This window comes from Phyllobates terribilis, unplaced genomic scaffold (assembly GCF_046119375.1).
Source record: "Phyllobates terribilis strain yellow unplaced genomic scaffold, ASM4611937v1 Scaffold_4__5_contigs__length_816908805, whole genome shotgun sequence".
Lineage (NCBI taxonomy): Eukaryota > Metazoa > Chordata > Amphibia > Anura > Dendrobatidae > Phyllobates > Phyllobates terribilis.
In genome coordinates, this window is record NW_027362764.1 from 77,127,757 (window position 1) to 77,141,480 (window position 13,724).

Consider the following 13,724-nt stretch of genomic DNA (forward strand, 5'->3'; position numbering starts at 1 on the left):
AAGAGACACTAAAGACCATCACTAACAGCTTATACAAAACTTTAAGGGTATGTACACATAGAGCGCGGTTTTCCGGTAGTCGAAAAATTGTATGAGATTTTACCAAATCTCATCTACACGCTGCCTAAAAAATAAAAAATCCAGGCGAAATCTGCATAGAAACTGACTTGTATGGCAGATTTTGATTATGTTGTGGATTTTTCCCATAGAGTTGAATTGTGAAGGTAATCCACATTTGTTGCAGAATGCCCATGAATCTGGAAAAAAATAAATAAATTATTTTTGCAAAGTTTACAATTAATCTTAACATCTGTTCCCTGACTCCCTTGCCGGTCTTTGTAAAACATCTTATCCAATGTGACTGCTGAAGCCAATCAGAGACCTCGGTGGGGTCACAAGGGAAGTGATGTCATTGCAGGAGGCGGGGTTATACAAAAACAGCAGGGAACTAAGCAGGTCAGCCATATTCCTGCACTGGGATGAGAGTATAGGTATTTTTTCTTTATTTTGCCCTTTTAGTACTAAGTAAACCAAAATTGGAACCAAAATGAGTACAATTTTGTGCCGATTTGCAGCTGCAGATCTGGCAGAATCAGGTGAAATTTGTGAACATATCCTAAGGACGCAGTCAGATGGCTGTATAAAAATCAGACAGATCAAAACACAATGCTCAGACTGGCCGGCAGCTCGACAGTGCTGAGCGCGACAGCTGCATAGAAATACATGAAGCGGTCACGCTCGAGGCAGAAGAACAGACGGCCAGTCCGTTCATTGTGATTTATACAGCGGGGATTCGGACATGAAATAATACTTCTTTGTGGGAAATCCTGCCAACATACCAAGCCGACAATTGGAATAATTTTATAAGAAAAGAAAAAAAAGCAAGCTTTGGGGTCTATTGCAGAATCATATTTGATCTCATGTTCAATGCTGGTGGTCTCAGATGCTCAATTGCTCAGTGCTATAACCTGGTACATGGGCAACTGAGCAATTACTGACATAGTACAGGCCAGCCAATAAGAATCCGTGCACTAGAGGCGGCTTCTCGCCAGCACTGGACGTTCTAAATACGGAACCCACAGAACACTAGAGGGCATCATAATCCATATATAAATGCAATATATACACACTTATTTTAAATTGGAGTTTAAAAATTTTACAATTTTAATTTGCTACTTTGAAAAGATTTGTGTCATTTAATTTTTTTTTTTTAGAAATTAAAAAAAAAAAAAAAAATCAACAAAACAATTTTATTTCCAGTGTTTAAGTGGGTATGCACACAGGCATGTACAGGATGGTATTAGATCGTCATGCAGAATTATACTCTTTTCAATGAAAGAACCAGTTTCACCCAGGAGTTACTATCTACATGCCTATCTTACAATATTTATATCAAATCCGGTATCTGAAGAAAAGATACACAATGTAATATATATATTTATATATTTCTATACACATTAAGTTATTACTGTATCTTACAGAAAGATTAAAAATTCAAGTCACATAAAACTGTATTAAAAAGTTGCCATATAAAAAAAAAAAAAAAACTTGAATCTACCGGAATGCACAACGAATGGAAGCGCTGAGTCCACCTGTTAAAAATCGGTAAAATTTAATGAAATCTGGAAATTGCTAAAATGTTCTGCTCACAACAGGTTTCTCCAATTAGCATGTAACAATATGGCACCCTAGCACACCAGATTAATTTTTTAATGAGGCACTTTTCTTGGTGACTAAACAAAAAAAATAAAAAAAGAAATAGGGAGACTGTTACATAGCGAATGTCTGCTAACAAGAAAACCCTGGGTTACAGAATCCATGATGCGCAATCGAAAAGCAAAAAACAAATTTGTTCAAATTTTTGAAGTACTTCCATTTGAGTGTTTGTGTTGTTGCGGCCGCTCTGAAGACTTTCCACAGGGCCTAAGAGTGAATTCAGCCCTTATATAGGCTGCAGACGAGTAAAAATAAAAACTAATTCAGGCACAGAACAATATAGATTGGAATTTTTACTCAAGATATAGGCAAGCTTTAAGCTCACCGACTTGTCATACTACAATACAAGTCCCATCGGAAGTTCTTTAAAGGTACTGGTAGAAAGTAGATCTCGCGACTTGAGTACCAGACAGCTTATGGGGGTGAGCGTCGACAGCAGGGCTAAAGTTACTTTTGTTCTTGCTCTGGTAGCTCTCCCCATTTAATTGATCAGTTGACTGTGGAGAAGTCAAGTCGGAGAGATTTTCAGTTCCATCTTTGGAGGTGGCAGAGTTGACTTGGGATGAAGATGATGTCTGTGGATTTAGCGTTGATGATTCCTTTAAGTTCTGTAAAGAGGACTCCTCTTGATTTCCCGTACTCAGTTCCGATGAGCTAGTGCGTAAACGCTCTCGTGCGAGCCACTCGGAGATTGAGAGGTCTTGCGATGGACACTTTGGTTTCAATCGATCAACAGCAGAAAGTTCATACTCAGTACCGCGAGATGGTTCGTGGATTTTCCAAGAATTTAAAACACTTATTTCAGCAAAGTCTCGCTGCCCTCCGAGGGTGTGCCTCCTACGAATATTCTTCTTCTTTCTATTCTCGCTGGCGTGTGCTTTTTGACTTCCTATTCCAAACATATCATCGGCAGAGGCTTTAAGGCGCAGTTTAAGCCTGTCCGTTATTTTAAGCCTCCACCCAAGTTCATGCTTTTCCGGGTCATTTTTTATTGACAAGTCTACGTTGCCAGAAAGACTTCCTTTGTCGAATACCTCTGTAACATTAGAAGATGCTGGGATTTCGTCATTTTTGCCTTCAGTTGAACATTCACTGTCCGTTTTTTGTCGTGTAGACTTTTTCCTTGATAAAGTATCACATTCAATAAGTTTATGAGAACTAAAACGTCGGCTATCCATCCGTGGGGTTGAGCTCCCCTCGGTGCAGCTAGCACTTCCTTCAGAGTTCTTTCGACTACCATGGGAGAACTCTTCCACCTTCAACCGATTTTGCCTATAAAATGCATTGCTTGAAGCGTAAACTGGAAAGTCGTTTTCGCTGTCAGTTTCCACCGGCCTGCCCTCACTTATTAATTCACTCCTTTCATCATCGGCCTCATCACCTTTGCTTTCTGCTACAGACTGAACCTCATGATTTATTAGGTTTGGTTCCAGCCCAACCGTGTATAAAGTTGATGATGTTGTAGAGTAGTCCGAAGTGATGGAGCTCACCTCGGCGGTGAGAAAGTCACTGCTCCTTACATCGGGGCTAATGATGATCTTAGGTTTTGGTCGATGGATGGAGGCCTGGGATGAAGTGCTGAGGACAGTCCCTGAATCAGACATGCTCTCCTGGGAAGGGAATATCTTTTTGTCATCAGGCCGGACAGTCAATTTCTGTCTAATGTCTGGAGAACTAGAGGGTTTTAAGGGAGTAGTTGGCTCATCAGAAGGGGTACTGTCATTCCTGGGTTTTACATCCATGCATGCATTCGAATCACTTATGCTTAGATTCTCTGTATTTATTTTCAGCATCAGTGCTTTGGGTTTTAGAGGCACGTTGTTATTTTTTGGAGTTTCACATTTGCTACTCTCTGATATTTGTGTTTCTTGAGGAGAAAATACGTTGTCCAGCTCATCCTCGGAACTGCTTGGCTGAACTTTGTCTTTTTGCTTCTTACGCTTTCGACTGGCTGCAGCAAAAATAGAGGACACTAGCAGCTCTCTGCTATACTGATCTTTTCCAGATCCCCAAGAACCCTGGAAAAAAAAATTGGAAAACCAGGGTTTACATGTAATCTATAAGTGTTCTTCACAAAAGAAACACAAGTTTTCATTCATTCAAAAAAAAAAAAAAACATTATTGCAATCCTATTCTTCTCTAAAATTGTAACAAACATGGAAGTCCAATAAAGGACCATTTGCAATAAAAAAAAAAAAATACTTGGAGACTACTTTAGTAAAGGGAATGTTATTAAATTTTTGCTATGTTATCGGAGTGCTGTGATGTGTCACTTACTGGGCTGCTTGGTGCAATTTTGATAAAATCACTGTTTTCTCAATGCTGAGCTCTGTGTAACCCCACCCACACCACTGATTGTCAGCTTTCTGTCTATGCAGAGTGTACACAAATAGCCGCTAATCAGGGTGGGGGAGGGGACATACAGAGCAGGACGACTGTGGCAGGAGACAACTAGTCCTCTACTAATAAAACTCAGATTTTTTTGATTGAAACAAGCAGAAGCCTCATAAAAGGTCCACATCGCTGGAATTAGGCTCTCTGCCCCTAAATCATGCTCATCTCACATTAAAACTTGCTGACAGATTCCCTTTAAATCTAACTGTAGGACTGAACTTGAAACCCATAAACCATGACAGTGTATCTTAAATATACCAGAGCAAACTAAAAAAAAAAAATAAAAAAATTTGAACTGTGATTGTTTTTTCGTGCAAAAAAAGTCTAATTTTAAATTAAGCCCTGTATCTTAGCAGCGCTGGGGTCCTGGGTTCATATCCCACCACGGACATCTGTGAGTAGTTTGTATATTCTCCCAGTATTATTGTGTGGGTTTCCTCTGGTTTTCTTCCCACACTCCAATGACATACTGACAGGGAATTTAGATTGCGAGCCCCAATGGGGACAGTGATAACTAGGTCTAAAGCACTGTGGAATGTGATGGCGCTATGACACTCCTCCCAACCACCACACTCCTCCCAACCACCACACTCCTCCCAACCACCACACTATTCGCTCGGATAAGAGAAAATAAGGTGATATGACCCTAGCCTAATCATAAGCCATCAATGCACTCTTAGAAAATCCAATTACTTACAACTTTTGCAGAAGGACTGCTACACAAATGAGAGGAGGATAGGTGAAGGACACACATGTAAGGGGAATAACGGACACATACCTTAGATCTTGCCGAATCACTAGTAGTGGAATCTGTTGAAAGAAATCATAACAGAAAGCAACGTGTCAGTGGCGTTTGCCAAGATACACGGTGGCGACAAATAATGCTAGGCTTCATGGAAAGGACAAGCACAGAACAAAATGTGTCAAAGCAAAAGAAAACAAAGGGGATAGTCATAGCTCACAGAAGATGCAAGCTTCACCACAGAAAGCCACCGCCATGAAAGGATGCTGTGAATTGTAGGCAGAACCAGCTCAATGAGAGGAATGGCAAGGAACCCCCTGTACTTCAAAGTAACAAAAAAAATAAATAAAAAACACTGATGTTTAAAAAGACCTGTCTAAGCACGCTGATCTAGAGCGAGAGGCTCCCAAACTTAACCAGGCTACTCTACATCTGGATCCCTTTAATACTGAATACATAGGGGAACTAAAAATTAAAAAATCAGATTTTTATTTATTTATTTTTTACGTATTTTGATTGCAGAGCCAATGAGCAATCAAAGCTGAAGAGTAGCAGAAATTCAGCATCTGGTATTATAGAGGGGGGGGGTATGTAACTAGACTGGGCTACCGCTGTTATGAAATGAGGAATGAACACCAAATAATCAATTATAGGGAAAGAAAACTGAGGCTAGACAAGAATAAAGAGAGTAGGAGGGGGCTAGCTGGCCGTTCTACAATGTCAATTGGAATGGTAAATTTTCTACATAGGTAAATAATGCGAGAGCTGAGCCCCATGCCACACCCCTTATAGACACATGGCTAATGCTTGTGACTAAAAAGACTAGTAGACCACCATACCATGCTATCTCTCCTCAGGGTCTGCTTCAGAAATAACAAGAAACGGCAGAAAGACTTTAAGAAAGTAGCATTGATCTGTTTAAATTAAGCTGAGCAGGAAAAATAAAAAAATTGTACAGTGCAGGTTTTCTTAAAATGAAATATCAGATTTCCAATAAAAAAATAAAAAATAAAATGAAAATAAATTAGGGAAAAAAAAAATAAAGTTGGAAAATATCAAAGTCCATTCAGAAAAATCGGGGATTTCTGCAGACAAGGCAGCTACAATGTGGGCAGCAATCCTCCTTCTTCCTACAGTTCCAGCTGTCCATAAGTGACATCATAGAATCCACTAGTGACATCACTGTGTGATAGACTCCTCCCATTTCGCCTGTTTACACATCAGTATAGATTGGTTGGTACAGTAAAAAGATAAGAAAAGGAAAAAAACAAACAAAAGCAAAAAATGCCCTCAGAACCAAGATTTATGTAGAGATATGAGTTAGCACACGCTCTACTGTAAAAATTGTGAGTATATGTAGTCATCAAGGGATTCCGCAAGCGAATAAAAGCAAGAGGTGGTGACCCACATGCTTTTATACGGATCCCCGGTGACGTCTGAGAAAGTTTACAATAGGGAGTGCAGTAGTCCTTATAATACACAAGTTTTCGATATGTGAAGTGATGACATCACAACTTCCCTAAGCTATGACATCACAACTCCATCCATTGAAAGTTGTGAGGTCATAGCTTATGTATACAGATACTAATTACGGGAGTTTATGAGTAAAGTAATATCACTTGTGTATTATAAAGGGATATTATTGTGCAGTACAACATGCTTGGTTAGTGCGATAGCAGGTAGGGGAAATTTGCCGAGAGCGCCTGTGATACTAGTACTTAGCCAAGGAACAGGTTGCAAGTGGAAAGACAGAAGGGAGAGTAACTTTAGTACACGTCATAGCTGAAATTACACTTATCGTTATCCTTCATATTTTTAGAGGAAACCAGCATTTTGTAGACTGAAACAATATTCCTGATGCTGCAGCCCATCACCATTTCCGTGCCTCAGTGTTATTGCTGGACAGGAGAACAGTCGTGAGCCAAATGTTGCTTGAGTCTACATAATGGCCGGCTCTGCTTAGGAGGCATATCGAAATTAAAATATCAGGTTTTAAAGCAGGGTTGCACATTTCCATCCAATTTAGCAGTGGTAAAAGAGTGCTATGACCAGGGAGACAGTGCACTGCATTGCCAGGATATACTGGAATCATGGATATATTGGTGGCTTCAACAAGACTTACTAATTCACCAATAGTGGAACATTTTTTTTAATTTGGGATAGAAACGCCAAGGCTGGCCATGCAGTAGGGATTTCAGACGGTCATTTTATAAATGCCTAATCATTTCCGGTTAGTCTCAGAAAACAGTCACCTTGGACAACTGTGCCGTGAATTGAAAGCCGTTTCCTTGAACAACATTGATGTAAAAAGAAAGCTGTCGTCTTGGACAACAATACAGTCAAGTGAAAGCTATTGCTTCAGACAACAATGCTGTAAAGTGAAAGCAGTCACCTTGAACAACAATGCCGTCAAGTGAAAGCAGTCACCTTGAACAACAATGCCGTCAAGTGAAAGCAGTTGCCTTGGACAACAATGCCGTCAAGTGAAAGCAGTTGCCTTGGACAACAATGCCGTCAAGTGAAAGCAGTTGCCTTGGACAACAATGATGTAAACCGAAATGACAGTTTAGATAAAACGACCGCTCAGTCACTGCTGTGTTTCAGTGGCCTGGTCTAAACTCACATGGGATGCAGATTTGTAAATCGGCATGAACAACTTTTCAACTAAAGCACAGTGACCAAGAGAAAACAACATGACAGATCAACCAGATAGATATTGGTAAATGGTCAGCATCTGCCATGTTCTAACACATCACAAAAAAAAAGAGGCAATGGTTGGCAACAAGTTATCAAAATCTGCCTTATTGGATCTCAAAAATCTTCATCTTAGGAAGATTAAGTTGGGAATGCGATGCAAAATTAGACCTTTCCAAACATGACTGAAGTCTCAAACTCTAAATTTGCTCTTCAACCTAGACATCTTTTAATTGTCTCTTTTTAAGTCACGTGAATTAAAGTTTTACACAATATTTTTCAAAATCTATATGGAACATTTCTGCAACGTGTGAACATAGCCTCAGTTCTTTCTGGGTGACATTTAATTTGTCAAGCGTGCAACCCTGCTTTAAAACCGAAATCTGTTTTCAGGACCATGCAGTAGATTACACTCCAGAGCATTTACATATAATATTAGCTTGCATCGACAATAGTTCATCGTAGGGTTATTAGTAATACAAAACCTGTACTCTACATCAGATCAACTAAAAAACGAATATTAACCAGTTGTGGCCAATAAGATAATTCCACCTAAAACTTGTGAACAAAGTAGAGCTTTTAGATGGGACTTCCCCCTCCGTAAGAATGCTAAATGAAATGGACGATCCTCCGAAGTGTGAATGGAAGGGTTCAAAGTAGCAGATATTCAATAGAAAAACATTTTTTTCAGCTTTGGGTGAAATTATCCTTTACACAAAATAAGGAGATTTGTAAGGATTGAAGGGACATAAAGCAGGAGTATAAGATAGAAGAAGCATTTCTTAGAACCTGAGAACCTCTTGATAAGAGAAGAGGCTGGTGTGTGTCTGTGTAGCCTGCGGGTTAACGCTGTCTGCACAGGCAAGAGTTACCTGATACGTCTCCAGGGGACAAGCCGGTCCTTCCAATGTTGCTGAGTAAATGATCTATGTTTGGCACTGGCTGAGATTCTACTGTGCTTTCCTCCTGTACAGCTGTCTACAGTTAACAAACAGAGATCTTCAACATCATCACACAGAAAAAGACGACTATTCTAGAAATCTACCACCATTACATTCTGCATAGCTTTTTTTCAGCAATGGGGACCCGTCCCCTCTCCTGACTCATTGGAGTAATTACTTGCATGGAAAAACAATTTTGGAGCATCACTTCTTTAGAACTCTGTTGTGCCGTTCCTCTTATTTCTCCTGGAAATGTAATATGCAAAAGAGTTTCCATTCCACGATACAAACTCTTAGGACTTATTCACAAGTCCGTTCTTTGCATACAAGTGCTATACGTGTTTTTCACAGATCGCACCCGTACCTATAATAGTTCATGAGAAACAAGAGACTCAGAGTTCAACTGGCATAATTGATAACATTTTATTAACAATATCCAATGACATAATATCAAAGTCATAGCTAAGAACATAGAAAAAACGACAAAAGTGCAAAGTGCCAGCAAAATGCAGGGAAACAGACGGTCTGCCATCATATTGATAATAAAATACAATGTGGGCAGGTATTCATCTATGAGGACCATATATTATAACAGACCTCTAGCCAAAGAGAATGGCCAAAAGAGTAGTGAAATGTAATTCAGTGATTTGGGGGCCCCCCAAGATCTTACCAAATAGTCAGGCGCTATCAAACTGAAAACCTGATTCTTGACAAAGGTCATGTGGTGGTCACATGACCGCCATATTTGGGCATTTAAGATCCTGCAGAGCCACACTCTCCAGCCTTTTGAGAATGCTTGTACTTTCCCGGCGAAACGCGCGTCGAGGCGTTCCTTCCCATCACCCCCACCTTTCAGTTTGACGGCACCTGACTCTTTGGTAAGATCTTGTTTCCCGTCATTTTGCTGGCACTTTGCTGTTTTTTCTATGTTCTTAGCTATGACTGATATTATATGTCATTGAATATTGTTAATAAAATGTTATAAATGATGCCAGTTTAACTCTTGAGTCTCTTGTTTCTCATAATTGCATGAGTTGGCATTTATTACACAAGTTCCGAAATAAATTGTTTGTGGTCAGTCCTTCTGCGTTTCCTTTTTACGCTTTTGGCCTTTTGTATAGCTATAATAGTTTATATATCTATGATTTTTATCCCAAAACGAATATTCCGTGCAAAATAAAAAAAAGTTTGAGAAACTGATTAAACTCGGACACTGACCAAACTCTTTTAGAAAAAAAAAACAAAAAACACTAACCCGGACAGATTTTCTCGTTCGAGTTTCAGTGAGTCCTTATGCCGGATCCACAGGTTTTTATTTTGCGGTCCAAGTATGGACTGTGGTGTGCGGACCAGCTGAGGATCTCCTGTTGAGTGGTCAGGTGTTCTACGATATATGGACGTGTGAAACCGGTCTTACATTCTCAGCACCGATTGTATGAGTATGTAAGACGCAATCCTATTTGGCAAAGGAAACCGCAACACCCAGTTTATTTATACACGTCCAGGCGGAATTATAGAGGAACAGCACAATGCACAGCTCCAAGGAAACTCGAAGGAAGTAATTTAAAGGCCATCAGACATTGCACAACCTATGTTGGAATGGTGGGAAAAAAAATATTATTGTAAAGTGAAGATTAGCATGAATAAGCAAGCAGCCAAATGTGTGTACTCCAAGCCTGCAAATGAATATAAACTAAATCGTGAACAATCCTGAAAATAACCAGCTTTTACATTTTTTGGGGGTCTATAAGCCACTTTACAGTGATTAGCGGTACTCCAAAAATCAGGCAGGTGATGTGAGCAGTCATAGTAAGAGGACAGATGATGGCCCTTTAAAAGTGAAATTACACCCTAACCGTGGCTATACAATGTGTGGACTGAAAATCATCGCTGTGTGATGTACCATAGTGTTGCAGAGCTTATCTCTCACTACCTTTATTCTCACACTGTATAGGAGGTTCCCTAAACGACACTCGCTCAACTATTTTTTGGATAAAAATAATTTTCACAATTGAGTCTCATTAAAAATGTTGGACCGTTTAGCTTCTACAGCCTCTGTACAAATTAGTTTTTTCTGCAGCCTCTATGTATCACAGTACATTTACAGAACTTAAATAGGTCACAAATCCGGTTTAAACCGCCAGCAAATAGCCCCTAAAAAACGCTCATTTGCAATAATTGTACATTGTAAATGCACCTAGGAATGGTCGATAAGGCTTACAAACCCTGCCATCAGAGCGGTTACCGCATTCTGCCATGTACTTTGATACCTAGAGGCTGTAGAACTATTTAGCTTCAACATTTTTTATGAAACCTTATTGTAAAAATGCTTTAACCAAAAAATACATGAATTTATAGAAATAATGCCCTTAGAGTATCCTTTACTTATTGATTTTTTTCACCAAACCTCAAATATCAGTCATATTTTTGTCAGTACATTACTAACTGTATTTAATACTGGAACAGACCGTAAATTATGAAGGCAGAAATACAAGGACATCATAGCAAATGTTCTAGGTATTTTTGTATACCATAATCATACGGCAGACCAAAATAACACCGTCAGCTCTGCTACACCTACATTTTTACAACATAGATGAATGGTCTCTAGTTTTCCAACTATTTTGGACTTTAAGGATTTTCCCTTTTATTCATATCAGTATGGTCTTGTAAGTCAGCGTTGCCAGCGCTGCACTATTATTCCGTCTTCCAGTTACCTCCTTACAAAATAAAACAAAAAAACCCCCAAAAAACTGGAAAATACTTACAATTAGTTCGTCTGCACTTTCGTCACTGAAAAACCAATCGTGCTAAAAATACAAAATGAACATAATAGAAGTGAGACCTTTAATTTAGCAAACAAATATATATATATATTTTTTTTATTTACTTTTTTCTGGATTGAGTAAATATATATATATATATATATATATATATATATATATATATATATATATATATATATATATATATATATATATATATATATATATATATATATATATATATATATATATATATATATATATATATATATATATATATGGATTGCGTCACTTACACATTGAATGAGGGTTTCTACTATTTTGTACTGGTCAGGCATGTGCGTGACCATGTGCGTCATGTTGTCTTCGGATGTTCTGACCAAAGTTGGGCCAAACACAATAGCCAGATTTCTGGGCTCCATCTAGTAAAGAAAAGTCAAAATGCATTAAAGCATGTACAGCAATGGCCAATGATGAAGAAGGACTACTGACAAAAGGAGCAGGTGGCAAGTTACCGGACAGACAGTTCATGGATGGATTATACTGGTACGTGCAGTTTTAACGAGGGCAGCAAGACTATAAATCTATTGGTGGGGGAGGACAGGCCTTTGTGGGGTTTCCCTATTAACTACAAAGGCTGGATCAGTACATACAAGGTGGGACTGTCCCTAGAAGACCATCTCACCTTAATAAAAGTACTCAGTGGCAATCATACTTCTTCCTCAAAGTCTTCAAATTGTGCATTGATTTTTTTTATTTTAAATTATGCTTATATAGCGCCATTGTATTCCACACAGCACTTTACAGACATGATCACTGTCCCCATTGGGGCTCACAATCTACACTCCCTATCAGTATGTCTTTGGAGTGTGGGAGGAAACCGGAGAACCCGGAGGAAACCCACACAAACACGGGGAGAACATACAAACTCCTTGCAGATGTCATCCTTGGTGGGATTTGAACACAGGACCGCACACAGGACTGCAGTGCTAACCACTGAGCCACCCTGCTGCCCTAGATCTAAGCAATTTAGCAGAACAATGTTTTAGGACAACAGGACAAAGTTTCCGACTAGTCACCTTATTTTTCTCTGAATTTTCTGCCACCGTTTTCAGATGAGTGCAAAGGAATTTGAGAGTTTCAAAGTGATGGTCAGGTAACTCATGGATCTGCAAAATTAAAAAACAAAAACATTATCTAAGGAATGAGAGAAGCAGCATTTATGGGCATCACAAAACGTTGTGACACCAGGTCACCATTAATGGTTGTCCAGGCTCGTCAAGCTATACTGAAGATAGCTCATAAAAATCATGATTAATGGTCGTACGACACTCGACCGCCCCCTCAAATCAGCTGTTATAGCGCTGATCCATACACCGCATAGTGGCTGTCCCTCGGTACCGCAGTTCAGCCATACATTGAAGTGACTAGGATCTGAGCTGCAGTACCCAGAATGACCACTACGTGGTGCTGTTTGGACTCCATACACCATTTTCATCCAGTCGCCAACAGAGCTGACTACAGCCGATCGGTGGGAGTGCTAGGTGTTTGGCCCCACTTGTCTGATAATGGTGAGCTATCCTGACTATCACAGTCATGAACTACCCCTTTAAATTAAATCTGAAAGTGCGAAAATAAACATAGGCAACTAAAAGTCCTAATTCAATTCTGTTTATAGTCAGTGGTTGCTTGGTTGTAAAAAAGGCGCCTAGTATGGGACTACATATGGCCGCATGGTCTCCTCACAAAAAAGATGAACAAATTTACATCCATGTGCAAAGACAAAGGGAATCAATTCTGAAAAGGAATCAGAACGACTTGTATCCTACAAAAGGCCCAGAATTAGGAATGCAAACGTTTTGTAAAAGAATTCTTTCTAAAAATATCATTTAGACCTAATCTTGGGAAAGTGAACCAATAAGGACTAATGGCTACTATGGCGGGAGAGGAGCTGACGCTTACCAGTCTTTTTAGTGTTATGAGCCTTTCCTTGGGGTCTTCTTTCCGGTTTGCTTCAATGAAGTCATTGTATTTATCTGGAAACAAAATACATACACACAGATCAAATAAGTCCTTACAGGCTTCGTCTGGGCCTGAACTTCATTTTTGACTCTAACCCCACCCTCCCCCCATACACATTAGATAGCACATGGTTAGGCTGACCGCTAACTCCACCGACTGCCCCATACATAGGAACGCTCGGCTGAGGACTCCTAAGGGCGCAATCAGACTGCTATATAACATGGACGATGACGGCATCGCAGTGGACAGACTGGCTGGCGGCTCTCCCGACCCGAGTGTGAGAGTTGAATAGAAATACCGGCTATCACGCTCGGGTCAGGAGAGCCACCAGCCAGTCCAAGTATTGTTATGGGATTGTCGCCCGTGTTATATGGCCGCCTGACTGCACCATAAGATAGAGAGGAGCAGCCTGAGTGCTCCGGCTATTGTTCCTGTCACCACTAGGAAAAA

General features: G+C 39.7%; 1 protein-coding gene across 7 annotated transcripts in view; it reads right to left on the minus strand.

The window, feature by feature from the left end:
- Positions 1-1,426: 1,426 nt before the first annotated feature.
- ARHGAP21 (Rho GTPase activating protein 21) overlaps positions 1,427-13,724 on the minus strand; it is a 172,308-nt gene continuing 160,010 nt past the window's right edge. For all 7 annotated transcript variants that reach the window (XM_073677523.1, XM_073677524.1, XM_073677522.1 and 4 more), the window contains 7 exons: positions 13,215-13,288; positions 12,332-12,421; positions 11,549-11,674; positions 11,256-11,297; positions 8,419-8,524; positions 4,889-4,920; positions 1,427-3,734 (listed from right to left, as the gene is read on the minus strand). In XM_073677523.1, the coding sequence (XP_073533624.1) occupies positions 2,082-3,734; positions 4,889-4,920; positions 8,419-8,524; positions 11,256-11,297; positions 11,549-11,674; positions 12,332-12,421; positions 13,215-13,288 (2,123 nt within the window). In that variant the 3' untranslated portion in view covers positions 1,427-2,081. The remainder of the gene's footprint in view (positions 3,735-4,888; positions 4,921-8,418; positions 8,525-11,255; positions 11,298-11,548; positions 11,675-12,331; positions 12,422-13,214; positions 13,289-13,724) is intronic.